Source organism: Platichthys flesus, chromosome 21 (assembly GCF_949316205.1).
Source record: "Platichthys flesus chromosome 21, fPlaFle2.1, whole genome shotgun sequence".
Lineage (NCBI taxonomy): Eukaryota > Metazoa > Chordata > Actinopteri > Pleuronectiformes > Pleuronectidae > Platichthys > Platichthys flesus.
This window is the reverse complement of record NC_084965.1, coordinates 5,162,045-5,185,116: the sequence shown is the minus strand read 5'-3', so window position 1 is coordinate 5,185,116 and position 23,072 is coordinate 5,162,045. Positions and strand designations below refer to the sequence as shown.

The following is a 23,072-nucleotide window of genomic DNA, read 5'->3' as shown; positions in this document are numbered from 1 at the left end:
TATATTCATATTATGTGTGATAAATAAATAATAAGGCTTCTTCGATAGCAGTAACTGATCATGATATATATAACTAAAATGGATATTACACCTAATAGAAATATCAAATTTATATATCATATGTTAATAAATATGTTATTCTTAATAAATTAGTTTTAACAAAAACTGTAATTTAGCACTTGTTTTTAAAAAGCAGTTTCAAGTTTTTTCAATGGACTAGGTTATGTGATAGGCCAAATAATACATTTTATTATATACGGCATTGAAGAGCTGCTTAATTTTTGATGAATTTAAAATTTAAAAAATAATAAGATTTGAATGTGTTATGGAATCATTCATCCTTAAAGAAATACCAGGTAGTAGCTGGTAAAAGACAATTCAGCCGATGAACACTGGCTGTACCTCTTGCTATGTGTGTTTCAGTGTTGTTAAAACCCAGGTAATCAAATAATTGAAGATTCTATTCACGTGGCAGCTTTTCCAGAAGTCAGGTCACGATGCCTGATGGCCGGAGCCAAACCAAGTAAACAACGTATGCTAACGAGATGTTTAATCTGTTTGCACATCATAAATTATATAAGTTTCCATGATACTGATGTTGTTTACGTGTGGAGATCTTTGCATAACGTGTAGATTATTTGTCCCTGAGAGCTGTTGGGCTATTTAAACATAGGAAACCTTCATATTCCTACGATTTATCAAATTCTTTACATTTCTTTCTTGCAGCAAAACTCAACGATGAACAAGACGGGACTCCGGAGGATCCCCCCTGACCAGTCGTCAGGGAGTGGCCACACCTCCGGCACCCCCCGCCACCCACGCATCAAAGACCCCATCCTTTCAAAGCGGGTTTGCTTCTACAAAAGTGGAGATCCTCAGTTCAGCGGTCTGCGCATGGTCATCAACAACCGGACCTTCAAAACCTTCGATGCACTCCTGGACAGTCTCTCTAAAAAGGTCCCCCTTCCATTTGGGGTGAGAAACATCACCACCCCTCGGGGGATTCATGCCATCTACACCTTGGACGAACTGGAGGATGGGAAGTCCTACATCTGCTCTGACAGGCGGAAGGTAACGCCCATCAACCTGGCCCTGGCCAGGAAGAAGCTGCCGCCATGGTACCACGCCAGGCCCGTTACTGCCCGCCGCCGGGTCGTGCAGCAGGCCAGGAGTTTCCCCGGCCGCAGCGCCCACAGGCAGGAGCCGGTGGTTGTGAGAACGCCAAAGAAGCTGCTGGTCTTTTGCAACGGAGACCCCACTTTGAAACGCAAGGTGGTGCTTCACAAGAGGACTTCGGCTAATTTTCAGTCCATCCTGGAATACATCTCCGAGCTGATGCAGTTCCACGTGGTGAAACTTCACACACCCGATGGCAGACGTGTGAGTGTTAAAAGCACCAAAGCCTGACATCTTATGAAGGGAGTAACGTAAAGTTGTATCAACTGAAGAAATCAAAGAAACTGGAAAGACTCACAAACAGAAACAAAGTTATCCTAGATCTAATCTGTAGACATTCCCCTGAAGTGTGTACGTTCAAATACAACTCAAATGTTTATGTCTTAGATAACTGGTGGCCTCATTACTGGTCCAGGAAGGCCCGAGTTAAACCTGGCTTGTAAATAACATCACCTGAGTAGAGAAAGTGTTAATCTTCTTTCTTCTTCTTCTTCTTTTAATCTTCATGTAAGGCTTCAGGTCAGGGAGTCTGCACTAATTTAATTTAGACTTTTCATACATACACTGCACAGTTGAAGTTATAATTTAGAGCTGGTACCATTACCTGATATAATAAAGGGGAGAAAAAAAACAATTATTTTCTGATGGTATTCTCTGTGTGTTGCAGGTTGACGGTCTTCCAGGCCTGATATTGTGCTCTGGGACGGTCGTGGCTGCCGGCAGGGAACCTTTCAAATCTGCAAACTACACCTCCCAGAAATCACCAGCCCCCACTCAGTTCTCCAACAATCGGAAGAGACAGAGAAGATCAAAGTCTTTAAACCGTAAGTTAAATAGAAGTATGAACTTTTGAATATAATGTTGTGTTGTTCTTTTAATGTCATACATTGGTTGGAGTTGAGCGTGCGTTAGTCCAGTGGGACTTCATACAGTGTGTGTGCAGTAATCTATCTCCTCTCATGGGATGAGGATTGAGAAAGTGCTGAGGTGTCGATATTATGCATAATACCATTCATGACCCACATACACTGTCTGCTTGGCTGCCGGCCATTGTTCTTTATGAGCTATGGATAGCTCTTCTCTCTTTCTAACTTTTCTTTTTATCTCTTTTTTCCTATTTCACGCTTCCTGTGGATCCTCTCCAAACAAACCTCTTCCACCCTCGCCTCAAAACTTTGGACGTTTCTACTTTGTTTTTCAACATTACCCCATATTTTATATCCTTGGTTCTTTTGAATGACTGAAAAGGTAAAAAGAAGTCCCGCTCATATCATAGTTCAAAGTCCAGGAATTTCTCCCTATCGTCTGAGAGGTACATAGTGAATCGGATCCATAACTCCATGGCAGGGAGTTCCTATGACGGCCGCCTTCCCACTAACCCCTCAAACTCCCTGGAGCTGGAGTCCGTAGCAGGAGCAGATGGAGCGGAGGGGCAGGGCTGCCTGCCGCCCGCCGATGACGACATCGAGAAGTCTTTCCGGGTGAACCAGGACGGCAGCATGACAGTTGAGATGAAGGTACGCCTGACACTCAAGGAGGAGGAAACCATCCACTGGACAACAACTCTTTCACGCTCCAATGTCACCAGTGAGCTTAATGGGAGCTGTTTACCAGAGCCTGAGGCAGACGGGGAGATCTGCTGGCATGCATCAGATCCAGTGGATTTACAAAGTGCAGCTTCCTCCATCGACAGCATCAACAAGTACAAAACCAGAGACAATAACGATGAGGATCCGCCATCTTCGAGTAATGGAGCTTTCAATAGAAGCAGCAAAGAAGAGGATAACACCAAAGTACAGACGCGCATGGTGTCAACTACCAGAGCTCGTACACCAGGATACAAGGAAATTAGACAAAAGCAAGCCTCTGTGGAGAGCGTCAAATCCGTGACGGCTGATGGTATTCAGGAAGGCATGGTCGGCTCCTACTCCTACAAGGAACAGGCGGAGAATGGAGCCATGACAGAGCAGTACTGTGTGGTCAAACAGACCAACACAAGACCGGTACCCAAACCGAGAAGACTCGGCGATGTGGACAACAGCAACATAAACAGCAGGAATATATCCTCATTCAAATCATCGGAGATCCTACAGATTGAATCCAGCAGCGAGGAGGTCAAAGAATCTGTCTTGCACATATATGAACAGCAGATGTGTCAGGATAATTTTCTTGCAAACATCTGTGCACATGATATTCCACCTCAAGGGAGGCCAGCGACTTCAGAAACAGGACAGTTCTCCAATAACGGGTTTGATCCGGAGTTCTGGAGACCTTCGACAGCATCGGAGTCCATTAGCATCTGGAAGACGGAAGACATGTCTCTAACATCGAATTTTACTTTGTCATCACTTAAGACGGCTGCGACTCAAGCAACAAATAATCAACAACAGTTGTCAAAGTCAACAAGAGGCAAAGAGAACCCCGAACAAAGGGAGCTCAACAAGGGGAAGAGGAAACCCAAGGCGGGCAAAAAACGAGCTCGGCGGCTGTTGACACCCGGGAAAAGGCAAAAACCGAATTCTTCAGGATTTACTGAGACGCGTGGGAAAGCGAAAACTTTCTCCAGCGCCGGGTTCCTCAAGAGAGTTTACGGGAATAAATCAAAATCACAGAAAAACAAGACAAAGGCTACAAAGAGAGCAACGCAAAATGGGGAAGGGAGCGTTACAACAAAGAGCTCACAATCGTCAGATGCCACGATAAAATGGAAAATTCCAAATATACCATCGCCCCCGATAGAAAATCAGAGTGAGACAGTTTCTATAGAAGCAAGCCGGCTTGATATTTCTTCTTCTGAAGTGAGCCCACCGAGGGGAACACTAACGCGGCAGACATCGGTGCACCAGGAGAAAAAGAAGGAAAACAAGCCGTGTGATATTAGCAAAAGCAAAACACTGTCCAGCTCCGGGACAAATGAATATGTACAGAAGTGGCTGGAGAAAGCTCACATTAACGCACCTTCCTGCCCAGATGAAGACGGTCTAAAATCAGAAGCACACATCAGGAATCAGGACTCAGAGTCAGGATACAATCAAATCCTCCGATCTGAACCGTTGAGAACATCTGTCAAGCTGAGGGTCAAGTGTTTTGAAAACCAATTATCAAACCCGTCGGGGGAGAAAACAGCTACTCAGCAAGAGGAGATTGCTCTTCGTAATTCCACCACTACAAGTACAAAGAACTGCACCAGTGTAGCTCAAAGGAACACAGGAGATGTAAGCCCCCTCGTGAATGGTACCTGCAGTGAAAGGAAACCAAACCCAATCAAAATCTCTTTGCAGAAAGCAACACCTTACAGTACAATCTCAATGGAGCTACTGCCGCCACCACCCCCGCCCGATGAGTTGGAAGAGCTGAACGCTGAATGTTGCATGATGGATGCGTCGTCAGCCGCCAGCAGCCCCTTGTACCGGCTCTCATCAGTGAGCAGTCAAATGTCAGATCCATTGTCCATAAGTCCCACATCTGAGAAGGCCTCGTCACCCACAGAACGCACAATGGAAACAGTTCAGGGCGACGCTCCTTCCGTGCTGAGACAATTAACAAGAGCTCCATCAGTTAAAAGAGCTCCTCTGGTCAGCAATCTGTCTCTTGAAAGGCAAATGTCTCTCAGGAAAGCATCTATGAGCCAATACACTTTGTGTGCTGAGGACACAACAGCATCAAACACTGCAGGGGGTGGTGACAACACCGTGCTGCCAAATGGCCTCTGTTCAACAGGGAGTCACCTGCCGACGGTTAAGACCCAGATATCAAACAGCAACTTTGATCTGAAAAACAGCCCATCGCCCTGTAGCTCCACATCTTCCAGTAGTTTGTCGTCCGGAGAGAGAATGTCTTCAGACAGCATGTCACTGAGTGAGACGCCGACGCCGAGGGATTCTCAACTCAACGAAACAAAACAGACAAAGACGGCTCATAAAGAAGCAGCATCTCCTAAACCACTGGTGAAAAAAGTGACAATAATAACCAGCCCATCTCAAAACAGAAAACCCCAGAGCAAGAAATTAGACTCTGCTAATAATTCTCCACAGTTATCCTCATCATTACGTGAGCAGCATTCGAACAAAACTATGTCACCAAATATCAAGAAACGTGAATCTTCCCCCGCTCATAGCCCGTCTCCAGAGAGAAGGAAGATGCTTCACAAAGCCAAGCTGCCAAAGAGGCCATCTCCATATTCTCAGTCTCTGGACCTGGTGTCCCCGCCCGTCACAAACAAGTCAAATAAGAAGAAGCTCTCCAGAAACCTTTCCACGGATAATGCATCCGAGCCTGAAAACAACACAAAAAGGAAAACGTCGTCCAGAAGGAAACGCCACCGAACATCGCAGGCAGCTGAAGAGGACGAAACACCGACCTCGCTGGAAACAAACCAGACTGAGAGAAAAAAGACAGATCAAGATAAATCTGTGACACAATCTCAGCTGCCACAGTTGAACATTACAAACCAACCAAACACCAAACATGTGCTGGAGCAGATTTGCCTCTCAATAAAATCAATCAGACAAATCACAGAGAACAAACACTCCTCCGGTGTGGAGAAATCCAACAGCCCGCCCGACTTCTCCTCTCACGTAGCCTCCACGTTTGGCTCCTCATCCAAAGCTCTCCTTGCTTTCCTGTCCATCATGACCCTAACTGAAGGGATAAATAACTCTGACAGGGACCAGATTAATGCAAACGTCTGTGCCGAGGCATTCAAAATGATCGTCTCCCTCCGAGAGATTGCCAATATCGAGGATTCCCAAAATACAAAGGCTAGTTTATGCAATTTGCGGGGGTCGACTTCACAGCAGCTCCTGCAAAGCTGGAGGGGCTTTCAGGAACTCAGCAACAAATGCAAGAGTTGCAGCTTGACTCCAAATGATTCACAAGAGCTCAGAGTAAACGTGGCTAAAAATTACTATAGCCTAGAAGAGAAGGTCATAGATCAGATCATAGACAACCTCGACATACCCAAGAAGCTCAAAGAGGAACTAATGTCTCTCTCCGCGAGTGTTGATGAAGAAAATATGTCGACCAGGTTCATAAAAGAAGCTGAACTGTCACAAAAAGAAAACAGAGATTCTAAAATGTCTCACTGCTCAGGAGAACTTAGGGAAGACGAGAAAATTAATGTCGACGTGAGGTCCATGATTAACAAATTCGCAAAAGTCAACCAGCCAAAACAATCAGAAATGCACGATATCCCTCTGAGAAAAGAATCACTGAAACATAAACCAGCAGCTAAACTTAAAGATAAGCAGCTAACTGAGGAAACGCAGCTTCACAGTCACATAGAAGGCAAAGTAAGTCAGGAGACGGCAAACGTGAACATCAGCAGCACAAAAAGCCCTGAGGCAGCGTGTAGGAAGCTGCAGGTGCAAAGTGAGGGGGGCACGAGTATCCCAGAGAGTGGACACACTACTGATGAAGAGTCAGGTGCAGGTGAGGAAGGGCGGAACGTTTCCAGTGCTAGTAAAGATGTAGAGAGCTGTAAGCAAAGTTTGTGTAGCTCAGACGTAGGTGAAGAAAATAGTTGCTTGGATGAAGAAGAGCAAACACATCCAAGCTCTAATTATTATGTAGAGCAACGTGTTAAGGAGGAGAGAGGCTCCAGTCCAGATAATAGAAACGAAAGGTTGTCAGAGGAAGAACGACCAGAGGAACCAGAGATTCAAACCCCTCGTCAGGGACTGAAAGTCAGTGTTGATGAAAGTGCAGGTAACTCAGATACAGATGATCCAACGACCTCAGAGGAAGAGCAGCTGGAGTTTGAACGCAATGAATTAAAGGCTAGAAGTGAGGAGAGTTTGTCGGGTATCGAGGAAGAGAAGGAGAGCATTGGCAAGGAGGCTCAAATTAATTATCCTCCAGATCCTGAAGTAGTTACATGTAACAAGCTACAGGCTTTGATAGGGGAAGTTGAGGAGATTAGCTCAGAGGATGAGGACCCCAAAAATGACCACAGCAGCTTGTTAAACTCTGACAGTTTAGCCGAGCGTGAGAGATTTAGTGCAGATGAGCACGGCAGCGGCGAAGAGCAAGTAGAGATGGAGCAAGCAATTACTGCACGTCAGCAAATCAGGTGCTCAAGTGAAGAGGAACTAAGCTTCTGTGAGAAAGACTCCAGCTCAGAGAAGGTAGAACATCGGGAAACTCCTGTAGCAAAGGACAGAATGCTTGTGGGAAAAGGCAAACTTGAGTCTGAGGAAATCATTTCCCAGTCTATTGCAGAGAGGATCGTCCTCCTGGAAAAGCAAGTTGCCGATGCCCAGAAGAGGAAAAGTGTGGCAGAGAGTCCTGCTCTCAAACGGGTTCCTCAAAGAAATGTCCACCTGGAGTCGGACGTTGAAGAATCACCATCAGCATCTCCCTGCACCCGATCAGCCCCTCAGTCCTCGTTGTCTTTCAGCTACGATTCCAGCGGCGTCATCACCACGGAGCCCGAGGGCAACCGGGTCAGATACATCAGGGAAATGTTCCTAGCGAAGAGCGCCACGGACAATCGGCAAGGACGCCCAAACGCATCGGATCTGTCCGAGCTAAGAGCGGACACATCGACGAGCGCCGGCTATCAGTCTCAGACTTCACTCGAGCTGTCCAGTGGGGAAGATGACTCTGCACGGAAGTCTATCACGAAAGGCTTTGTGAGGAGAACAATCGAAAGGCTCTATGGCAAGAAAGATCCCGAGGAGAAGGCAAGCGAGAGACCCCCATCTGCCCCGAAACAGAAAAAGAAGGAGCATGCAAGCATCTTCTCCCCCTTCCACTCAGCGCGGACCAAAGCCATGACTGAGTTGTCTTACTTCAATTCCACCAACGTCCTGGACTCATTGACCGAAGCGGCGGGATGCATTGCTTTCAATGCACAAGTCGGGCCTGGAGACAGTGTTCCCGATGATAATGGACCATGGGTCTTCAGAGAGAACACAATGATCCGAAAATCTGTTTCAGAGCCGGTGGCGATGAACAAAACACTCGCCAACACTCCACCGGGTGAGGAGATGTGTGAGGTCAGGGAACAGAACGCCCCGATCCCAATCGACAGCACGACGTCCGAACTGGAGGACAAGATCAAGTCCCTGTCGAGGAAGTGCACCTACTTCTCTCTGCCGCACGCCAGCGACTCAGACGCGGGTCAGGACGACGTGAGGCCGGCGAGTAAGAGCAGCGTGAGCGGTGACACCATCGCAATAGACATCTCAGAGAACGCCAAACCGCGGGGGGAGAGGAACGGCATCCTCCCCGCTGGTGGCATTACAGACTTTAGAATGACGGACAACAAAGTTCACCCGCTGCCAGAGGCTCCATCTGACGGTGAGGTCGTGGTGGTGCAGCCTGGGAGAGGTCAGGAAGCCATGAACAGGAGGCTACAGGAGCCTGATGTGTTGGACTTGCTGTATAATTTCTGTGGTGAGCACTGTCCCATCCTGTGACGACACATCGCTCAACAGGAATCAGTCACACAAGGACAGACAGCTTTTTTTTTCGGGGGTCGAATTGAAGTGTCCAATGTTAGGCTACAGTATATGTATATATATTTTTGGTGCCTACCGTTTGATGTTGCCATAACCTTGGCGTAATACACGATCATATGTCAACTCAGCTAACTACACAATGCGTCATGCATACACGAGCCAATGGATTAAGGTTTATTCATACGTGACCGTTTATGTTGAGGGCTTGTGACATGTCGGTTCATGCTCCGTGATCGGTGTAAAAATAGTCAGATGTTTAGTTATTTTTGCGGTACCGCCATGATTGTGTATTTGCCATGCGCACTCCAGAGCAGCTCTTACCTTCTTATAGGTCGCCTGTCACCAGAACAAACACCAGGAGCATTACCGTAATCTCGTTGTAAAACTATTAAAACAGATCAAGTCCCTGTGAAATGTCAGGCAACGAGGCCAATCCCCCCCCACACACACACACGTGACGCGGGTCACTCAGTGGTCGCAGATCAGGTTCAGGGCAAAATGGCGACGTTTTTCCTTACGGTTTAAAAAAAGGAACTGAAATGGAAACAGCTTGTGTGACAGTTGTAGAAAACTCTCAGTAAGTACTTTAAAAATCCTTTTGTATATCGGTCGGTGTAAAGTGTAAAGAAGATATTTATTGATTTTCACTGAGTAGCCATAGTGTATCAAGAACTCACAATAAAATCACCTTTATAGGATAAAAGGTTTTATTGTTTACAATGTGGCAGCTGTGACAATTTTGTCCTTTTTAAATTAACGTGTAAGAATAAAAGTGTGTATTTACAAATGTTGGGGTTTCTCTTTTTTTTCACTGGACTTAATTCAGTCCAAAGCCTCCGATCTGAGGATCCTGGTCGGAGCAGCAGTGGAAAGGCCAAGGTGAGCGTGGTGTTAAAGATACCTCAGGGAAGCTGGGCTCAGCGGTCGATCAGTATCAGGTCTTGGAGGACGAGTTGGGGGGGACCCTCTGTTTTCTCACTCTCTGCCTGAGGAAGTATCCATGTTGTTCTAAGGTTGTTTTGTTTCTCAGAAGTTGCCATCGAGCCGGCCCGTGTTGTGACAGGAGTGTCGAGGAATGCGCTAAGAGGGGAGTGTTTACATCTGCAACTACAAAGTGAAAACATGACAATAACACAATTCCCAAGATATACACTTGTCTCATCTCATTATCAGCAGTGTTTCTTAAGGATTACGATTTGCTTTTTTTTTAGATTAGAAATCCTTGAAATTATGATTAAATCAGCCAGCATCATATTTGACAACATGGATGCATTGCTTATTGGAATTGATGGAAATAATTCACTTTCTTCAACACTGTAAATAAGTTGTTTTCATTGATTTCTCAGTAAATTGTATGTGAATCTTGATGGAAAATTCTGACATATTTAAGGGGTTGGTATCGATGATTGAGGTCAGTTTTGTACTGATTTAAATATTAATTTAAATGTAAAGGGGATATATGCTTTTTTATTTGCTATGTTAACAAGTAAGAGTAGGAACCTGTATTTAACACCAATGTGTAACTCAAAATTGTGAAGTCTTTAGCTATAAGGTTTGTTGTAATTTAACTATCTATATTCTATAATTGTTTTAAATCATTCTGGTAATATATGTGTCACTGACACAAACATGTTTACTACAACAATGACCACTAGATGGCGCTAGTCAATGATGTTTTTATCCTAAATTAGAACAATAGAGCACATCGGCTAAGGCCTAACCGTGTCCCCATTAAACCACATTTAGAATTCACTATCCACCAAGTTCGCAGCAATTCCTTCAGTAGAACGGTTGTTTTCTTCCAAGACAGAATAAATGAGCAACAACATTTTAAACAGTTTATTATTTAAATAAATATTTACATAACAGCTTCGTATAAATCAAATTTCTGTTTCTTTTACACGACACGTCTGTCTAAAAAGTAACTGCTTAAACAAGAAGAAAAAAAAAAAAGGGATGTATTACAATGATACTGTTAATCTGTGATCTGACCTTCATCTTAACCCATCGCATCGGTCACTGAGCAAAACGTTCTCAATCATGAACCTGGGTGACATGTACCAGCACTAAAATACCATTTAAGCCTGATTCTTGCATCATCTTCCATTATATTTTTTATTAGAGTATGCATAAATCTACATGATAATTTGATATACGTATTTATTTGTTTTTATTAAGGAATAAGAGGATGATATTCTACACTAACTCAATAAAACACCAAATGCTGATTAGAGGAACATATGGCAAAAAAAAAAGAGAAAAAAAAGACAGAAATTGATAAATCATAATTGTTAAGTCACACGTTTTTTCATTCAGGCACAAACAAAGCGATAGACGGCCTCGATGAAATAAAAAAACGTCACTCTTACAGTACAGGCTACAATGCCCTGCTAAATGTGTGTGTACAGTATATGGCTCAGCTCAGAAACAGATCAGGCGAAGTGATCCAAGAAAATTGGAGCACAAGGTTTATTTAATGCCCAAGCTACAGTTCTATCCCACAACTCTTCCATCAGCTTGTTGAAATGAGTCCCGAAGATTAAAATCACCCAGTTTTAGATGATTAGTTTGAAATGTTACAAGAAATCACGAGTGTGCACGTGAAGAGACGCACGTGGAAGTGTTGCATCTGTGACCTTTAAAATGTATGGATGTTTATACTCGAGACAAAGGCAGCATCATTAAGTGTTGAGCGTTAAAAACAAAATCCTCTGTGCACAGATTACTCCAGGTGTAAAAACATATGACATAACAGAATGAAGAAAAATTATCTAAAACAACCATTTAATTTGAATGCAGTCAAACGATGCGATTCTTCTTAAGTCCCTCGGGGATGAAAGAAGAAGGAAGCAAACGGTGAAATGCTTTTTGTTTTCTATTGCTGTCAGATCATGCATGTAAACTCTTTTTAATAAAACCAATTGTTTGCTTAAAAATGTATAAAGAAAATACTCTTCTTTCAAAATACTATGCGGGGGGGGGGGGGAGAATTAAAGGGAGGATTTATAACATTTTTCAACAACACCGTGTTGTTTTCATCCTGAGATTTCAACCAATGTGTAGCTCTCCAAGGAGCAATTTACAGTTTTTATTGTGTTTTTAAATCGTTATGCAAATAAAGATGGCGTCTGACACTGTGCCGCCTCTGTTAAATCCATTGTTACCTTTCCTGGAGACGGTCATACTGTGTCAGTTTTGGGTTTGGCCGAGTTTCGTCCACTCACAAAGTTATAAACCAAAAACTGAGAAGTGCCAAAATAATTTGTGGCAAATAGTTTTCCATCAGGAGTGGGGTCGGAGAAGGCGATCTCATCTTTGCTAAGGTAGGAACCGAATATGAAGTTGTTCCTGCGCAGAAAAACAAAAAAAAGGAAGCATCGTTTTGTTTAACTTGTTTTCAGGTGATTTCAGATTAAAGTATTTGCGGTGTGTGGTCTCACTCACCTCAGGCACTCCAGCAAACGTGAAGCGACCCCCAAGCGTCTCATCATGTTGACCACCCAGATGCGGCTGATGCCACAGATCGCCGGCTCTGGCGTGATGGAGCAACACCAAGCTCTCTGACGTTCAAACATCACCTTCTCTCCCTCGGAACCCTCCGGGACGGGCTCCTCGATCACCCGGAACCCCTGAAATCACAGACACGGACATGGATAATGCTCAGTTTTACATCTAAACTAATGAGAGTGAATTATCAGTTTATCTTTAATACACAGATTATTAATTATATAATTTACAATATATGCTTAACACCATCAGGATCTAGAGCTAATATATAAGTCTGTGCATTGCAGATGATTCTATTAGTAAACATTAAAAGACCTCACAGCTTGGGCCATGCCTCACCTCTTGTATGTGCTCTGCTATGAGGCATCCAGTCACCTTCTTGTCATTGGAAATAAAGAGGAAGGTTTTGATCTGAGAGGGGCACTTGGTCTCCACCTGCTGGAAGCCGAGGTCATTGTCCACCATCTCCCTGATCTCCTCGACCTGAGGAACAAACCGCTGCTGGTTAATGACGAAATCAAAGCAGTTTCTGTCCTATTTGTTTCACACACAAATTAATAAACTTAAGCTGGTTTACCATGAACTTTTATCTAAGGGAAGTTACATCAGTCACATTTTTTTTCTGTATATACCAGACATTTTTCTGCAGAGCCACACACATCCGCCCACAACATTGACAACCAGATAAAAGTCTCCATTTTGTGAACAAACCTTCTTCAAGGCATATTTGGGATCATCTGGCAGGACGAGAATGATCTTGCCATCAGGATACTCTCCCAGAATCCTCTCTTTTTTCCATCCCTGAAAAATAAGATTAGAGAAACCGTTAAATTAAAATATCTTTGTTGATCAGCGGAGGCTTTCACATTCTGTTCTTTCATCACACACTAACTACCTGAGCATTGTAAACATTATTACATACATGCACCGAATACAGCAAATGTTTCATAAGTTTGAATTTGTCTCAGTTTGTACACTTACGTTTCACTGATTTATTGTAAATAGTCACAGGCAGTTTGCTTTGCCTTGAAAACACCAGGAAATAGACCCTGTCAGTTTAGTTTTTGTTTTAATTTCTGGACGACACAGGAGGAAATGCGTTTCTGCCTGTTTTGTTAGAAACAACACTTCATCTGGTCTTTGCAAACAGTAACGATCTACATGATCATATAAAGCAGCAAAGTGAAAGCTGATCACAAGTCGTTACTCGAGATGCATGTGGAGACACGTTTCAACTCCACATGTGAAATGATGTAGGTGAAGGTGTCAAAATGCAGAATGGTCTGTGTGGTCATCAGTGTTGCCATAGTTACTTTGAAAAAGTAACTTAGTTACTTTTCAAGTTACTTGCTTTTAAAAGTAACTAAGTTAGATTAAAGTTACTTGATTTTAAAAGTAACTAAGTTAGATTACAAGTTACTTTATTAGTTACATTCAGCAGCTGTCGAAAACACTCCCGCCGCCTAAACGTAAAAATGACAACCGGTTAAGCCAACACTCACTTTATTAGAAACCGCCGGAGCCCCCCCTAACGCGCGAACCGAGGGTTCCCACAACGGGAACTGTAGCTGAGGTGAATCGCGAGACGGAACCGACACGCGTCCAGAGTCGCTGCCGCCGACCGCCCTACCCGGTCCCCTCCAACGGCCCGCCTTCCGCAGTGCCGACGGACACCGCTCCGCGGCCCACTAGAAGGAAAGCCCCCGCACCGCAGACGAGCACCTCCCCCACCAAAAAAACGTTGAGGCTTGCCGCACACCGAGCCTCCGGCAGCGTGGTGAGGAGGGCGACAGGGCGACTGCTCCCCCAGCCGCAGGACGTGCCCAGCGGTTTAACCACAAATACCGAAATAGTAACGCAAGGTGACTTGGACAAGTAACTTTAATCTGATTACTGGTTTGGAAATAGTAACGCGTTAGATTACTCGTTACTGAAAAAAGTGGTCAGAATAGAGTAACGTGCTACTAAGTAACACGTTACCGGCATCACTGGTGGTCATACTGGTGTTTAGGCCCTGATGAGTCAACACTGAGGCCAGTAGACCAGACAGATAACAGACGTGTGATTTAGGGAAACTCTCACCACGTATTTGACAGCGCTGATGAACTGATTGTGGAAGAGTAAATGCTGAGATTCATCCTCGGGGTTGGAAGCCGAGTAGAGCATCCCACACACATTGCAGGCCACTGCTCCAAAATGCTTCTGTCCGGCATCCTGCCAGACAAGGAAACAACAGATCACTGATTGAATCTTATCACAATATATTCAAGAATACATCAAATTGTGACCAGTGCAAAGGGTGATCACTAGTTGGGTCCTGAAGGGTTTACGATGCACTTGATGACAGAGTAAACCCACCAAATGAATAAACCCACTTACAATCACAGTCTGGGTGCCATCTTTATCTGCCTCTTTCAGTTTCTTGACTTCTCTTTGCAGACAGGCATCAGAGAGTGGAGTCCCACCACCTTGTTGCTTCGCTCCTCTGCTGAGATACAAACACAACTCACATTACTTCAGGTTTCTATTGCTACAAGTAAAGAAAAAACACGTCCAAAGATTTAAGAGAAACTTCTTACTCTTGACAAGGTTCTTCCGAAGTTTTCACCGACGTCCTGGATGTTTCTGCCTTATTCTCTGGTGAATATGCAGGAAGGTAAACAGTTTTCACAGATGGGTAAAATGTAAGTACAAGCTTAACACATCAATCTTAATAATCCAGTGAGAACGGCTCAAATAATAAATACTAGGGAACAAATAAGAACGTTTCACTAGAAGATAATCCCCAAAGAGTCAGTAGTGCCTTTAGCAATGAGACAACAACATGACATAAGTTGAAATAAATCATGTGGCCTGCAAATAAATACATACCCTCAGGCTTCTGCTCACTGCGCTGTGCTCCATCAGACACTTTCCGGCTCTCCTCAGAGGAGGAGGAGGTGGAAGTTGATGAAAATGAAGCAGCTGTATCCTTTGTAAAAAAGAAGAGAGCTGGTACCTGACATCTCTACTGTACAGTATATTAAAATGTGGTTATTGTGAAACACACTACAGCAGAATTGATCACTTACTTTGCATTTGCCATCTTCCGACGATTGTGGATTTGAGGTTTTCTGAGACGTCGAAGCAGCATCAGTCTTAGAAACATCAGGTTTGGTCTCAGATGTTATCGGAAGAGCAGGTTGTGTCGTCGTCGAGGTTGACGGCTTTAACTGGGCTGCACTTCCACCAGCAGTGGACTTTAACTGGGTAGAGGCAGATAATACTGCATTCGACTGTGTTGTCGTCGTGACAGGAGACTTTATCTGAGCTTTGGCGGAGGGAACAGCTTTTGATGAATCTGCTGTAGCTGCAGCTGTGGCCTTTGACAGGGGGGTTCTGGAAGCAGCAGGTTTTGATTGTGGATTGGTGGAAGCGGCAGGTTTTAACTGGGATGTAGCTGCAACACTGGGCTTTGACTGACCTGAGATCTGTGCAGCAGGCGTGGTTTGAGCTTTGAGTTTTACCTGGTTGGCAGGTTGTGATGAAACTGTGGGCCTCGACTGAACTGCATGTCTAGCTTGAGCTGAGGGGTTTGACTGAAGGCCGGGTCGTGTTTGTTGTAAGAGCCTCAGTGCGGGGTTGGTCTTGGTCTGAGCTACTGGTAACGGGTCATCATCTAATTCAAAGTCATCAAAAGAATACTTGGGCCGGGGTCTGTATGGCTTGTACTCAATTTCAAGCTTGGATTTTTGGGCTTTCAGTCCATTGGGCATGGGAGGAGGTAGGGCTGGGAGGCTCCTCTTCCCTGCAGATCTTGTCACTTTAGGGGCCGGCCCCGGAGCAGGGGTCGTATCAGAAGCTTTAGCCGTTCTTTGCCTTGTAACTCTACGGGTTTCAGTTTTGGGAGGTTCAGCTTTAGAGGCCTCAGGTTTAGTGGGTTCAGCTTTAGTGGGTTCAGTTTTAGTGGGAGCAGATTTGGACGTTTCTGCCTTAGCGGGTGCAGATGTGGGGGTTTCTGTCTTTGTGGGTTCTTTTTTGATTGTTTTTTCTGTAGGAGTCTCCACCTTGGGAACTTCTGCCTTGGGTGTAGCAGGTTGGCTTGATGTGGCGGGACTTGTGGGAGCTGTTTTTGATGGAGTTGCTGCAGGTTGGGGGGTCGTGGCCACAGGACATGTTGAGAATGAGGAGGTGGCTGACCGGGGTGATTGCCAATCCATTTCTGAAAACATCTGGTTCGCTTGGTCAGACTTCAGTTTCTTGACTCGTGCCCAAGACATCTTTTCTCTCTGCAGTTCCACCTGTCTCAGTCTTTGATATCGTGTCAGCTTCTTTTTCTCGTGGGCTTTCAGTGGCACAGATATTTGCGTGATGAAGAAACGTCTCTTCTGAGGCTCTGCTGCAGGCTTGGCCCCAGCTGATTCAGGTATGGAGGGCTGAGCTTCAGGTGCCTGTGCAGCCGGGGTCGCTGAAGCTGAGCATCCTTCTGGTACGGCCGGAGTTGCAACGTTAATTGCATTTGGGTCCTGCATCTTAACTGGTGGAGTTTCCTTCTTGACGGCTTCTGCCCTGGCGGCTGCTGCCGTTGCAGCTAGTTTTCCCTCTTCAATCCTCTTCAGTAGCATGCTGTCTGTGGCGATGTCCTCGGCTATCTCGTGACATAGAGCTAAGAGGTTGAGCTGCTGTCTGTTTGCCGCTCTCTTTGATGCTGCAGCCTTTTGCTCTGCCAAAGCAGCGAGGCGAGCTTTGGTCCTGGCTTGTGTATTCATTTGTTGCTTCTTGGGTTTTTCTGCCTCCTGTACTAGTACGATCTCACGACCGATATCTATATCCTCTTGAATCTGCACTTCTTGTCGAACCAAAGTACCATCAGCATTCTCTATTACCACAGCATCACTGCCTTCATTAGTGCGTAGTAGAGCATGAGAGTGCGACATATCCGTCTCTGTGGTATGAACGTCCATCAGGTCACATGATGACTGCTGGGAAGGGTCAGAACTCTTTTCGTCGGTTTGCTGGGAACCATTTAAAAGAATGTCCTCTTTACCAACTAATCCATCGTCTGGATTCACCTCCTCTGAGAACGAGGAGGTCAAACCTGATTCAGCCACCGCCTGGGTGACAATATCAAAGGGAATATGACTCTCTGCGACAGATCCTAAGATCACATACCCCTCAGATGTGCTATCCGGTACCTCTGCTTCAGTGGCGGCTGTTGTCGTTGTCACCGTGACGTCTTCAGCCTCCTCAAACCCGGCGTCCTCCTGCACCTGGTCTGAAAACTGTGAGGCACTGATACACTCTGAAAAGCCGGTGTTTTGTGCTGCATCTTCTGACTGGCCATCTGTCGTGCGGATATCTGCCCTGACGGCTGCTGCCGTTGCCGCTAGTTTTTCCTCCTCAATCCTCTTCGGTAGCATGCCGTCTGTGGCGATGTCCTCGGCTATCTCGTGACATAGAGCTAAGAGGTTGAGCTGCTGTGTGTTTGTCGCGAGCTTTGATGCTGCAGCCTTTTGCTCTGCCAAAGCAGTGAGGCGAGCTTTGGTCCTGGCTTGTATATTCATTTTTTGCTTGGGTTTTTCTGCCTCCTGTATTATTGTGATGTCAGTGTCTTCCTCCGCTACTACGATCTCACGACCGATATCTATATCCTCTAGAATCTGCACTTCTTGTAGAACCAAAGTACCATCAGCATTCTCTATTACCACAGCATCACCGCCTTCATTAGTGCGTAGTAGAGCATGAGAGTTTGACATATCCGTCTCTGTGGTATTCACGTCCATCAGGTCACATGATGACTGCTGGTAAGGGTCAGAACTCTTGTCATCGGTTTGCTGGGAACCATTTAAAAGAATGTCCTCTTTACCAACTAATCCATCGTCTGGATTCATCTCCGCTGCTGCTGCTTGGCTGCCAAATACGCACATATGTTCTGTAACATTTTCCTCAGCTTCCGCTTGTGGGTCACAGATTTTGTTTTCTTCACTAGTCGACGCCTCTTCTATGACCTGCTGGCTCTCTGTTTTTTGTACATCCAGTAAAGCAACACCATGATGCCTCTCTAGCTCTGTCGAGATCTCTCTCTCGTCATTACTCTCTGGACTGCTGATGGGCTCGTACACGATCTGGTTTTCCTGAGTCTGAACCTCCGGCTGATTAAACGTCTTCATCTGCTCTTCTGATGCTTCAATTACAACATCAACGTCATGTGGCTGGTCACAAGCAAAACTGATTACTTCATTGCTTCCAGTTCCCTCGCCCTGTCCTTCAATAGGACAGACTGTTTTGTCAGCCTTATCACAATGAATAACTGCGGCCTCGCCTTTGGCCTCATTAATCATTTGCTTCCCCATTTCCTCTTGTAAGGCAGAATCTGCAGATTCCATTGATCCATTTATTACATCCATCTGTTTTTGAACTACTTTAGAACTAGACTCCTCTTTATTTTCCAAATGAGTCACAGGATGAGGTTCCTGAATTGTGTTTGATTCGTCTGCAGTGTGTTCAGTGGCTTCCTGCAGCCTAGAGTCTTGCCTCTGTGCTGTAGGTGCTGGTACAGAAATATCTTCAGGCGCTGCAGTCGTTTCCATATTCGTATGCATTTCTGGAGCATTAATGGACTTAGAAGATATCTTATCTTCATTTTCTTTATTCAAACAACTTGCAGTCTCTTTCTGAATGACCGTGTCTGTGATTAATTCACTGACCTGCTGGTAGATAGATCCTGGATCAGAAACCTCCTCTGGTGTTGCGGTTGTTTCTGTATTCATTTCCATTTGATTCTCAGCAGCACTAACACACAGGTTGATGGTCTCTTCCTTGTTTTCGTCATGCTCAGCCCAAGCAGCACCTTTTTGAAGCACAGCGTCTATGGCGAGTTCACTGACCTCCTGACCTCTCTGGTTTTGTGTCTGTGCTGCAGTTGTTGGATTAAATATCTCCCCTGGTGCTGCTGTTGGCTGCATTTCAGTTTCTTTCAGACCCTCAGTAGCACTGACATATGCTTCAATAACCTTGTTTTGGTTTTCAGTACAGTTGCTTTTGATTATCTTAAGACCTTGAATTTCAGATGTGTCTCTTGCAGGTCCAGTCACTTCTTGGCTTTTTGTATTTTCAGTTTCCACTTTAGGTGCTGTTATTAAAATCTCAGAGGTTGAGGAAACCTGCGTTTCCATTTGGACTTGATTCTCCGGTTCAGTAGCACGTTCTCCAGATATGACAGTACCATGTTCACTGGCATCCTGAATCTTCTGGTCTTGAATTTCTACTTCAGGTGATGTGTTACAAATCTCTGATCTTGCAGTCGTCTCCATATGCACTTCATTTTGGCTTTTTGGAGTTTCTATTACAACTAAGGAGGCTGGGTTTGAAATCTCGGACGTTGAAGTCGACTGTATTTCCGTTCTGATTCGATTCTCTGATGCAGCTACAGATCTAAAGTTGAAGTCATCCTCTTTTGTGACATTTTTATGATTTTCATGAATCACTGTAGATTCAACTGTAGCATGTCCACTGACTTCCTGGCTTTTAATTTCCACTGCAGGTGAGGTGTTAGATTTCTCCTCCGATGTTGAAATAATTTTTGGTATTTCAAGTGAAGGGGCTGAGTCAGAAGTCTCTGATGTCGTCTGCATTTCAATATCAACTTGACTCTCTGATGCAGCCGCGGGTGGAAAGTTTGCTTGGTTTTCATTTTGAGGAGAAGTTTGTACTTTTTGCTTCTCGTGAAATTCCTGATTCAATACTGTGGTGTGTTCACTGACCTCCTGACTTGGCTGGTTTTGTATTTGCAATGTAGATGCTGGGTTAGAAAGCTCCTCTGTCTGACTGTGCACTTCTGTTTGATTCTCTGTTGCAGCGACACATTCAGCATTAACCCTGTCGTTATCCGCTGAGCACTGACTATTTGAAACTGGATGTGAATGTACATTATCAGACATGTCTGTGGTGCGTTCACTCACCCCTGGGCTCTCCTGCCTTTTCACCTCCAGTGACGACGCTGGGATAGAAATCTCTGATGTTCTTACAGATTGCATTCCCTTTCTGTTTTGACTCTCAGGTGTACTAGCAGAGCACTTGTCGTCTTCACTTGCCAAATTTTCAGTCATTATATCTCCACGAGCCTCTGAAATTAATTTGTTGCTCTTTTGCTTTTCCTGATTTTGTATTTCCACTTGTTGGCTTTGTACTTCCATTGTTTTCACTGGATTACAAATTTCTGGCTCTGATGTCACCGAAGCCGATAAATCCATTTTGATTTGACACTGAAGTGCTGGGGCATGCTCAAAGTTCATCTCCTTTCCTTTTTCCATACTGGTAAGGTCCTTCACTTCAGCAGGTATTTCTGTAGCCTGGTCATTAACGTTGTGGTTCTCCTGGTTTTGTGTAGCCACTCTCAGAGCTGAGTCAGACGCCCCCTCTGATGTTATTTTAGTCTGCATGTCTGTGTCTGTCTGACCTTCTGGGACTGTGACAGCATCAGTGAACACTTCTCTTTGTTTTTGCTCATGCGCCGCCTCACAATCAGGTGTCAATATTTCTGTACAGCTGTCAATCATCCTGTCTGTCACGTCATGGCTCAGCTGTACCTCAACAAAAGACCCAGGACCATCAATAGACTGAGTCGACGGGAGTTCAGTTACTTTCCTTTCACTTTCTTTAAGCTTGTCGTCCGACTTTCTCACAACTTTGTCAACACCATCACAAGAATTGGTCATTTTATCTGGCACTCGGTCCGGCAGGTGAACAGACTTCGATTCCTCATTAAAAGTAACTTGAATTTTGACACTGAGATCTGTTTGACTCTCTGGATTATTATTTCCCACCAGGATCTCTTCTGGTGCAGAGTTTGAGTTTTTTGAATCCACATCTCTTTGCTCTGCGGAGACGCTGGCTGCTTCAATCACTTCCTTCATGTCATGCTCACCTTCCTCCATTTTAGATCTGATATTCAGTCCTTCAGAAACTATCTCGGGGGTCTTCTTTGTTTCAGTTTCACTGCTCACATCTGTAAGACTTTCTGATCTGCAAGCCGAGTCTGTCTTTTCATCGGCCTGGTCTTCACTTTCACAGCTTGGATTCATCTCTCCAGTAACAGAAAAAGGTGTTTCCGCTGACAGTGCTACTAGTTCATCATCTCCATCCTTTTTACTTTCAGTGGACTCAACAACAACCTTTATCTCTTTCTCCTCTGCCACAGACGTAATGCAAGATGCAGCTTGAGTAACAGAGTCCAATGCTTCTCTAGATGATGGTAGTGTTTCCTTATCTGTGAGCTTTTGGATTTCTTCACTTTTTAATTCCTCATGTTTACTTCCTTCAACTGCACAGTCAAATTTGATACTAAGATTAGCATTACCTGATACAGAGACCAAAGTTTCCTTGGACTCTGCTTGTGCCGCATTATCCAACTGCACTTGTCTCTCGGGTTCAACAGCAGCCTCTGCAGGTTCTTTTGTCGCATTCTGATTATCTTCAGCCGTGCTTTGAGTATTTGGCAAATCTGAGTATCTACCGTAACTGTGGTCCATCTGTATAAGCACTTTAGGTACAGATTCTAAGTCCTGGCATGTTTCCTGTGGGTCAGCAGACGTCTCCTCAGCCTTGCGCTTCGCTTTGACTTGGTTTGAGTATTGTTTGACGCAGCGGTCCTTGTCCTCGTCGTCCCTCTCTCTAAAGAGGTCGACCTTACTGCCATCGCTTCTCCGCTCCTCGTCTGAGTCTGTGGACGCTGTTCGTTTCAGGGAGGCTTTGGGGACCTGCGAGGGAGATTCTCCGCAGGAGGCACTTGTGGTGTTCAGGAGCTTGGCTTTTTTGACAGGCGGGTCAGAAATCGTTTTGTTGGGATCCTTCGGAGGGGAGCTCTGTTCCTCCTCTGAAGTAGACAGTTTTTTCCAAGTCCGAGGGGCTGCTGACTTTTCTAGCGTATTTCCCGTTTTAAGAGCTCTATTAATGGTGACTGGTTCAGCTTTGGATTGGAGAGCCTCCCCAGCTTCATCCAACTTCCTCATCTTGGGCTGCGGTTCATGAGGATCTGGTCCTCTCTTTGGGGCCGGCATTCTGTCAGGAAATAATATACATTAGATGAAGTAAATAAAACGCAATGAAAGCCAGAAAACAAAACAACATGCAGGGGTTATCTTAAATTTTCTCAGTTTCTATTTCCTTTCGGGTGGAGAAATAACATGTATTGCCTCAAACCATAGCATTGTGCAATAAGTACCCATGCATTTTAATACTATGAGCTGTGATGATTATCCAGATGCATCGCCAGCCCCCTGGTTTGCCCACAGAGCAACATGGCAGGCTAACGCTGAACGTAAACAGTGATAAATCGTAGTTAAACTCGGAGGCCAGCGGGTCACACAATGTACGATCCACGTTTACTCACTCATCCACCCTGTGTGTGGAGGCTCCCGCTGCTCCTCCGGCTCGGCACACGGGGCTGGCGTCGGTAGCGGCTCCGCACACGGACAGAAACTGGGGGTAGTTAAACTAGCCCGTGAAAAGCTAACGCGCTAGCCGAGCAGTGCACAGTGAAGGGGAAGCTAAAGCTAGCAGCAGCGAGCCAACTCGCAACAAATGAGCGAACCGAGACTCGCGGTTCAACTCCGCGAAAACAGCGGCCAGACCCACCGAGCGGGCGGCTTCACTCGAGCCCGGCTCCCGCACTGACCACGGGGAGGAGATGGAGACGCGAAGCCGTCCATGAAACTCACTTTAGGTGTTTTTTCTCCAACAACAGCTGTTTTGTTTTTTTCTCCCTGTGAATAAAAATTAACTGTACTTCCGGAGGGAAACAGCGGATGTGACGTAGCGGCAGCAGCAGCAGCTTCAGCAACACACACTGGAAATCAACAATGTGTTTTTAGAAATAAGATCCTTCTCTTTCACGCTCTTCATTCCTTTCTTTTTCTCTGTCTTTCAAATTTTGGTAAGAATTTGAGC

General features: G+C 45.1%; 2 protein-coding genes across 3 annotated transcripts; one reads left to right on the top strand and one right to left on the bottom strand.

Moving 5' to 3' along the window:
• Positions 1 to 738: 738 nt before the first annotated feature.
• Positions 739 to 9,411, top strand: LOC133933044 (oxygen-regulated protein 1-like). Its single transcript, XM_062379998.1, has 3 exons — positions 739 to 1,380; positions 1,844 to 2,000; positions 2,425 to 9,411. Exons 1-3 carry the CDS (start codon positions 739 to 741, stop codon positions 8,595 to 8,597), a joined length of 6,972 nt encoding a protein of 2,323 aa, XP_062235982.1. The 3' UTR covers positions 8,598 to 9,411.
• A 1,052-nt stretch (positions 9,412 to 10,463) lies between these two features.
• On the bottom strand, positions 10,464 to 22,876 carry LOC133932596 (talin-B-like). Of its 2 annotated transcripts, none has more exons than XM_062379347.1 (10): positions 22,516 to 22,876; positions 15,218 to 22,184; positions 15,018 to 15,117; positions 14,726 to 14,783; positions 14,526 to 14,634; positions 14,229 to 14,360; positions 12,858 to 12,947; positions 12,486 to 12,629; positions 12,084 to 12,268; positions 10,464 to 11,987 (listed from the first exon to the last, which is right to left on the bottom strand). In XM_062379347.1, exons 2-10 carry the CDS (start codon positions 22,181 to 22,183, stop codon positions 11,819 to 11,821), a joined length of 7,953 nt encoding a protein of 2,650 aa, XP_062235331.1. In that variant the 5' UTR covers position 22,184; positions 22,516 to 22,876; the 3' UTR covers positions 10,464 to 11,818. The 2 variants fall into 2 exon arrangements, with proteins under 2 accessions (XP_062235331.1, XP_062235332.1); XM_062379348.1 differs by having other exon boundaries at positions 14,526 to 14,631.
• Between the last annotated feature and the right edge of the window lie 196 nt (positions 22,877 to 23,072).

Coding starts and splice junctions, on each gene's coding strand:
- LOC133933044 (XM_062379998.1), top strand. CDS start 739: ATGAACAAGACGGGACTCCGGAGGATCCCCCCTGACCAGTCGTCAGGG. Junction 1,381..1,843: donor ACACACCCGATGGCAGACGT/GTGAGTGTTAAA, acceptor TGTGTGTTGCAG/GTTGACGGTCTTCCAGGCCT. Junction 2,001..2,424: donor AAGATCAAAGTCTTTAAACC/GTAAGTTAAATA, acceptor ATGACTGAAAAG/GTAAAAAGAAGTCCCGCTCA.
- LOC133932596 (XM_062379347.1), bottom strand. CDS start 22,183: ATGCCGGCCCCAAAGAGAGGACCAGATCCTCATGAACCGCAGCCCAAG. Junction 14,784..15,017: donor CAGTGAGCAGAAGCCTGAGG/GTATGTATTTAT, acceptor CATATTCACCAG/AGAATAAGGCAGAAACATCC. Junction 11,988..12,083: donor CGTTTGCTGGAGTGCCTGAG/GTGAGTGAGACC, acceptor TTTTCTGCGCAG/GAACAACTTCATATTCGGTT.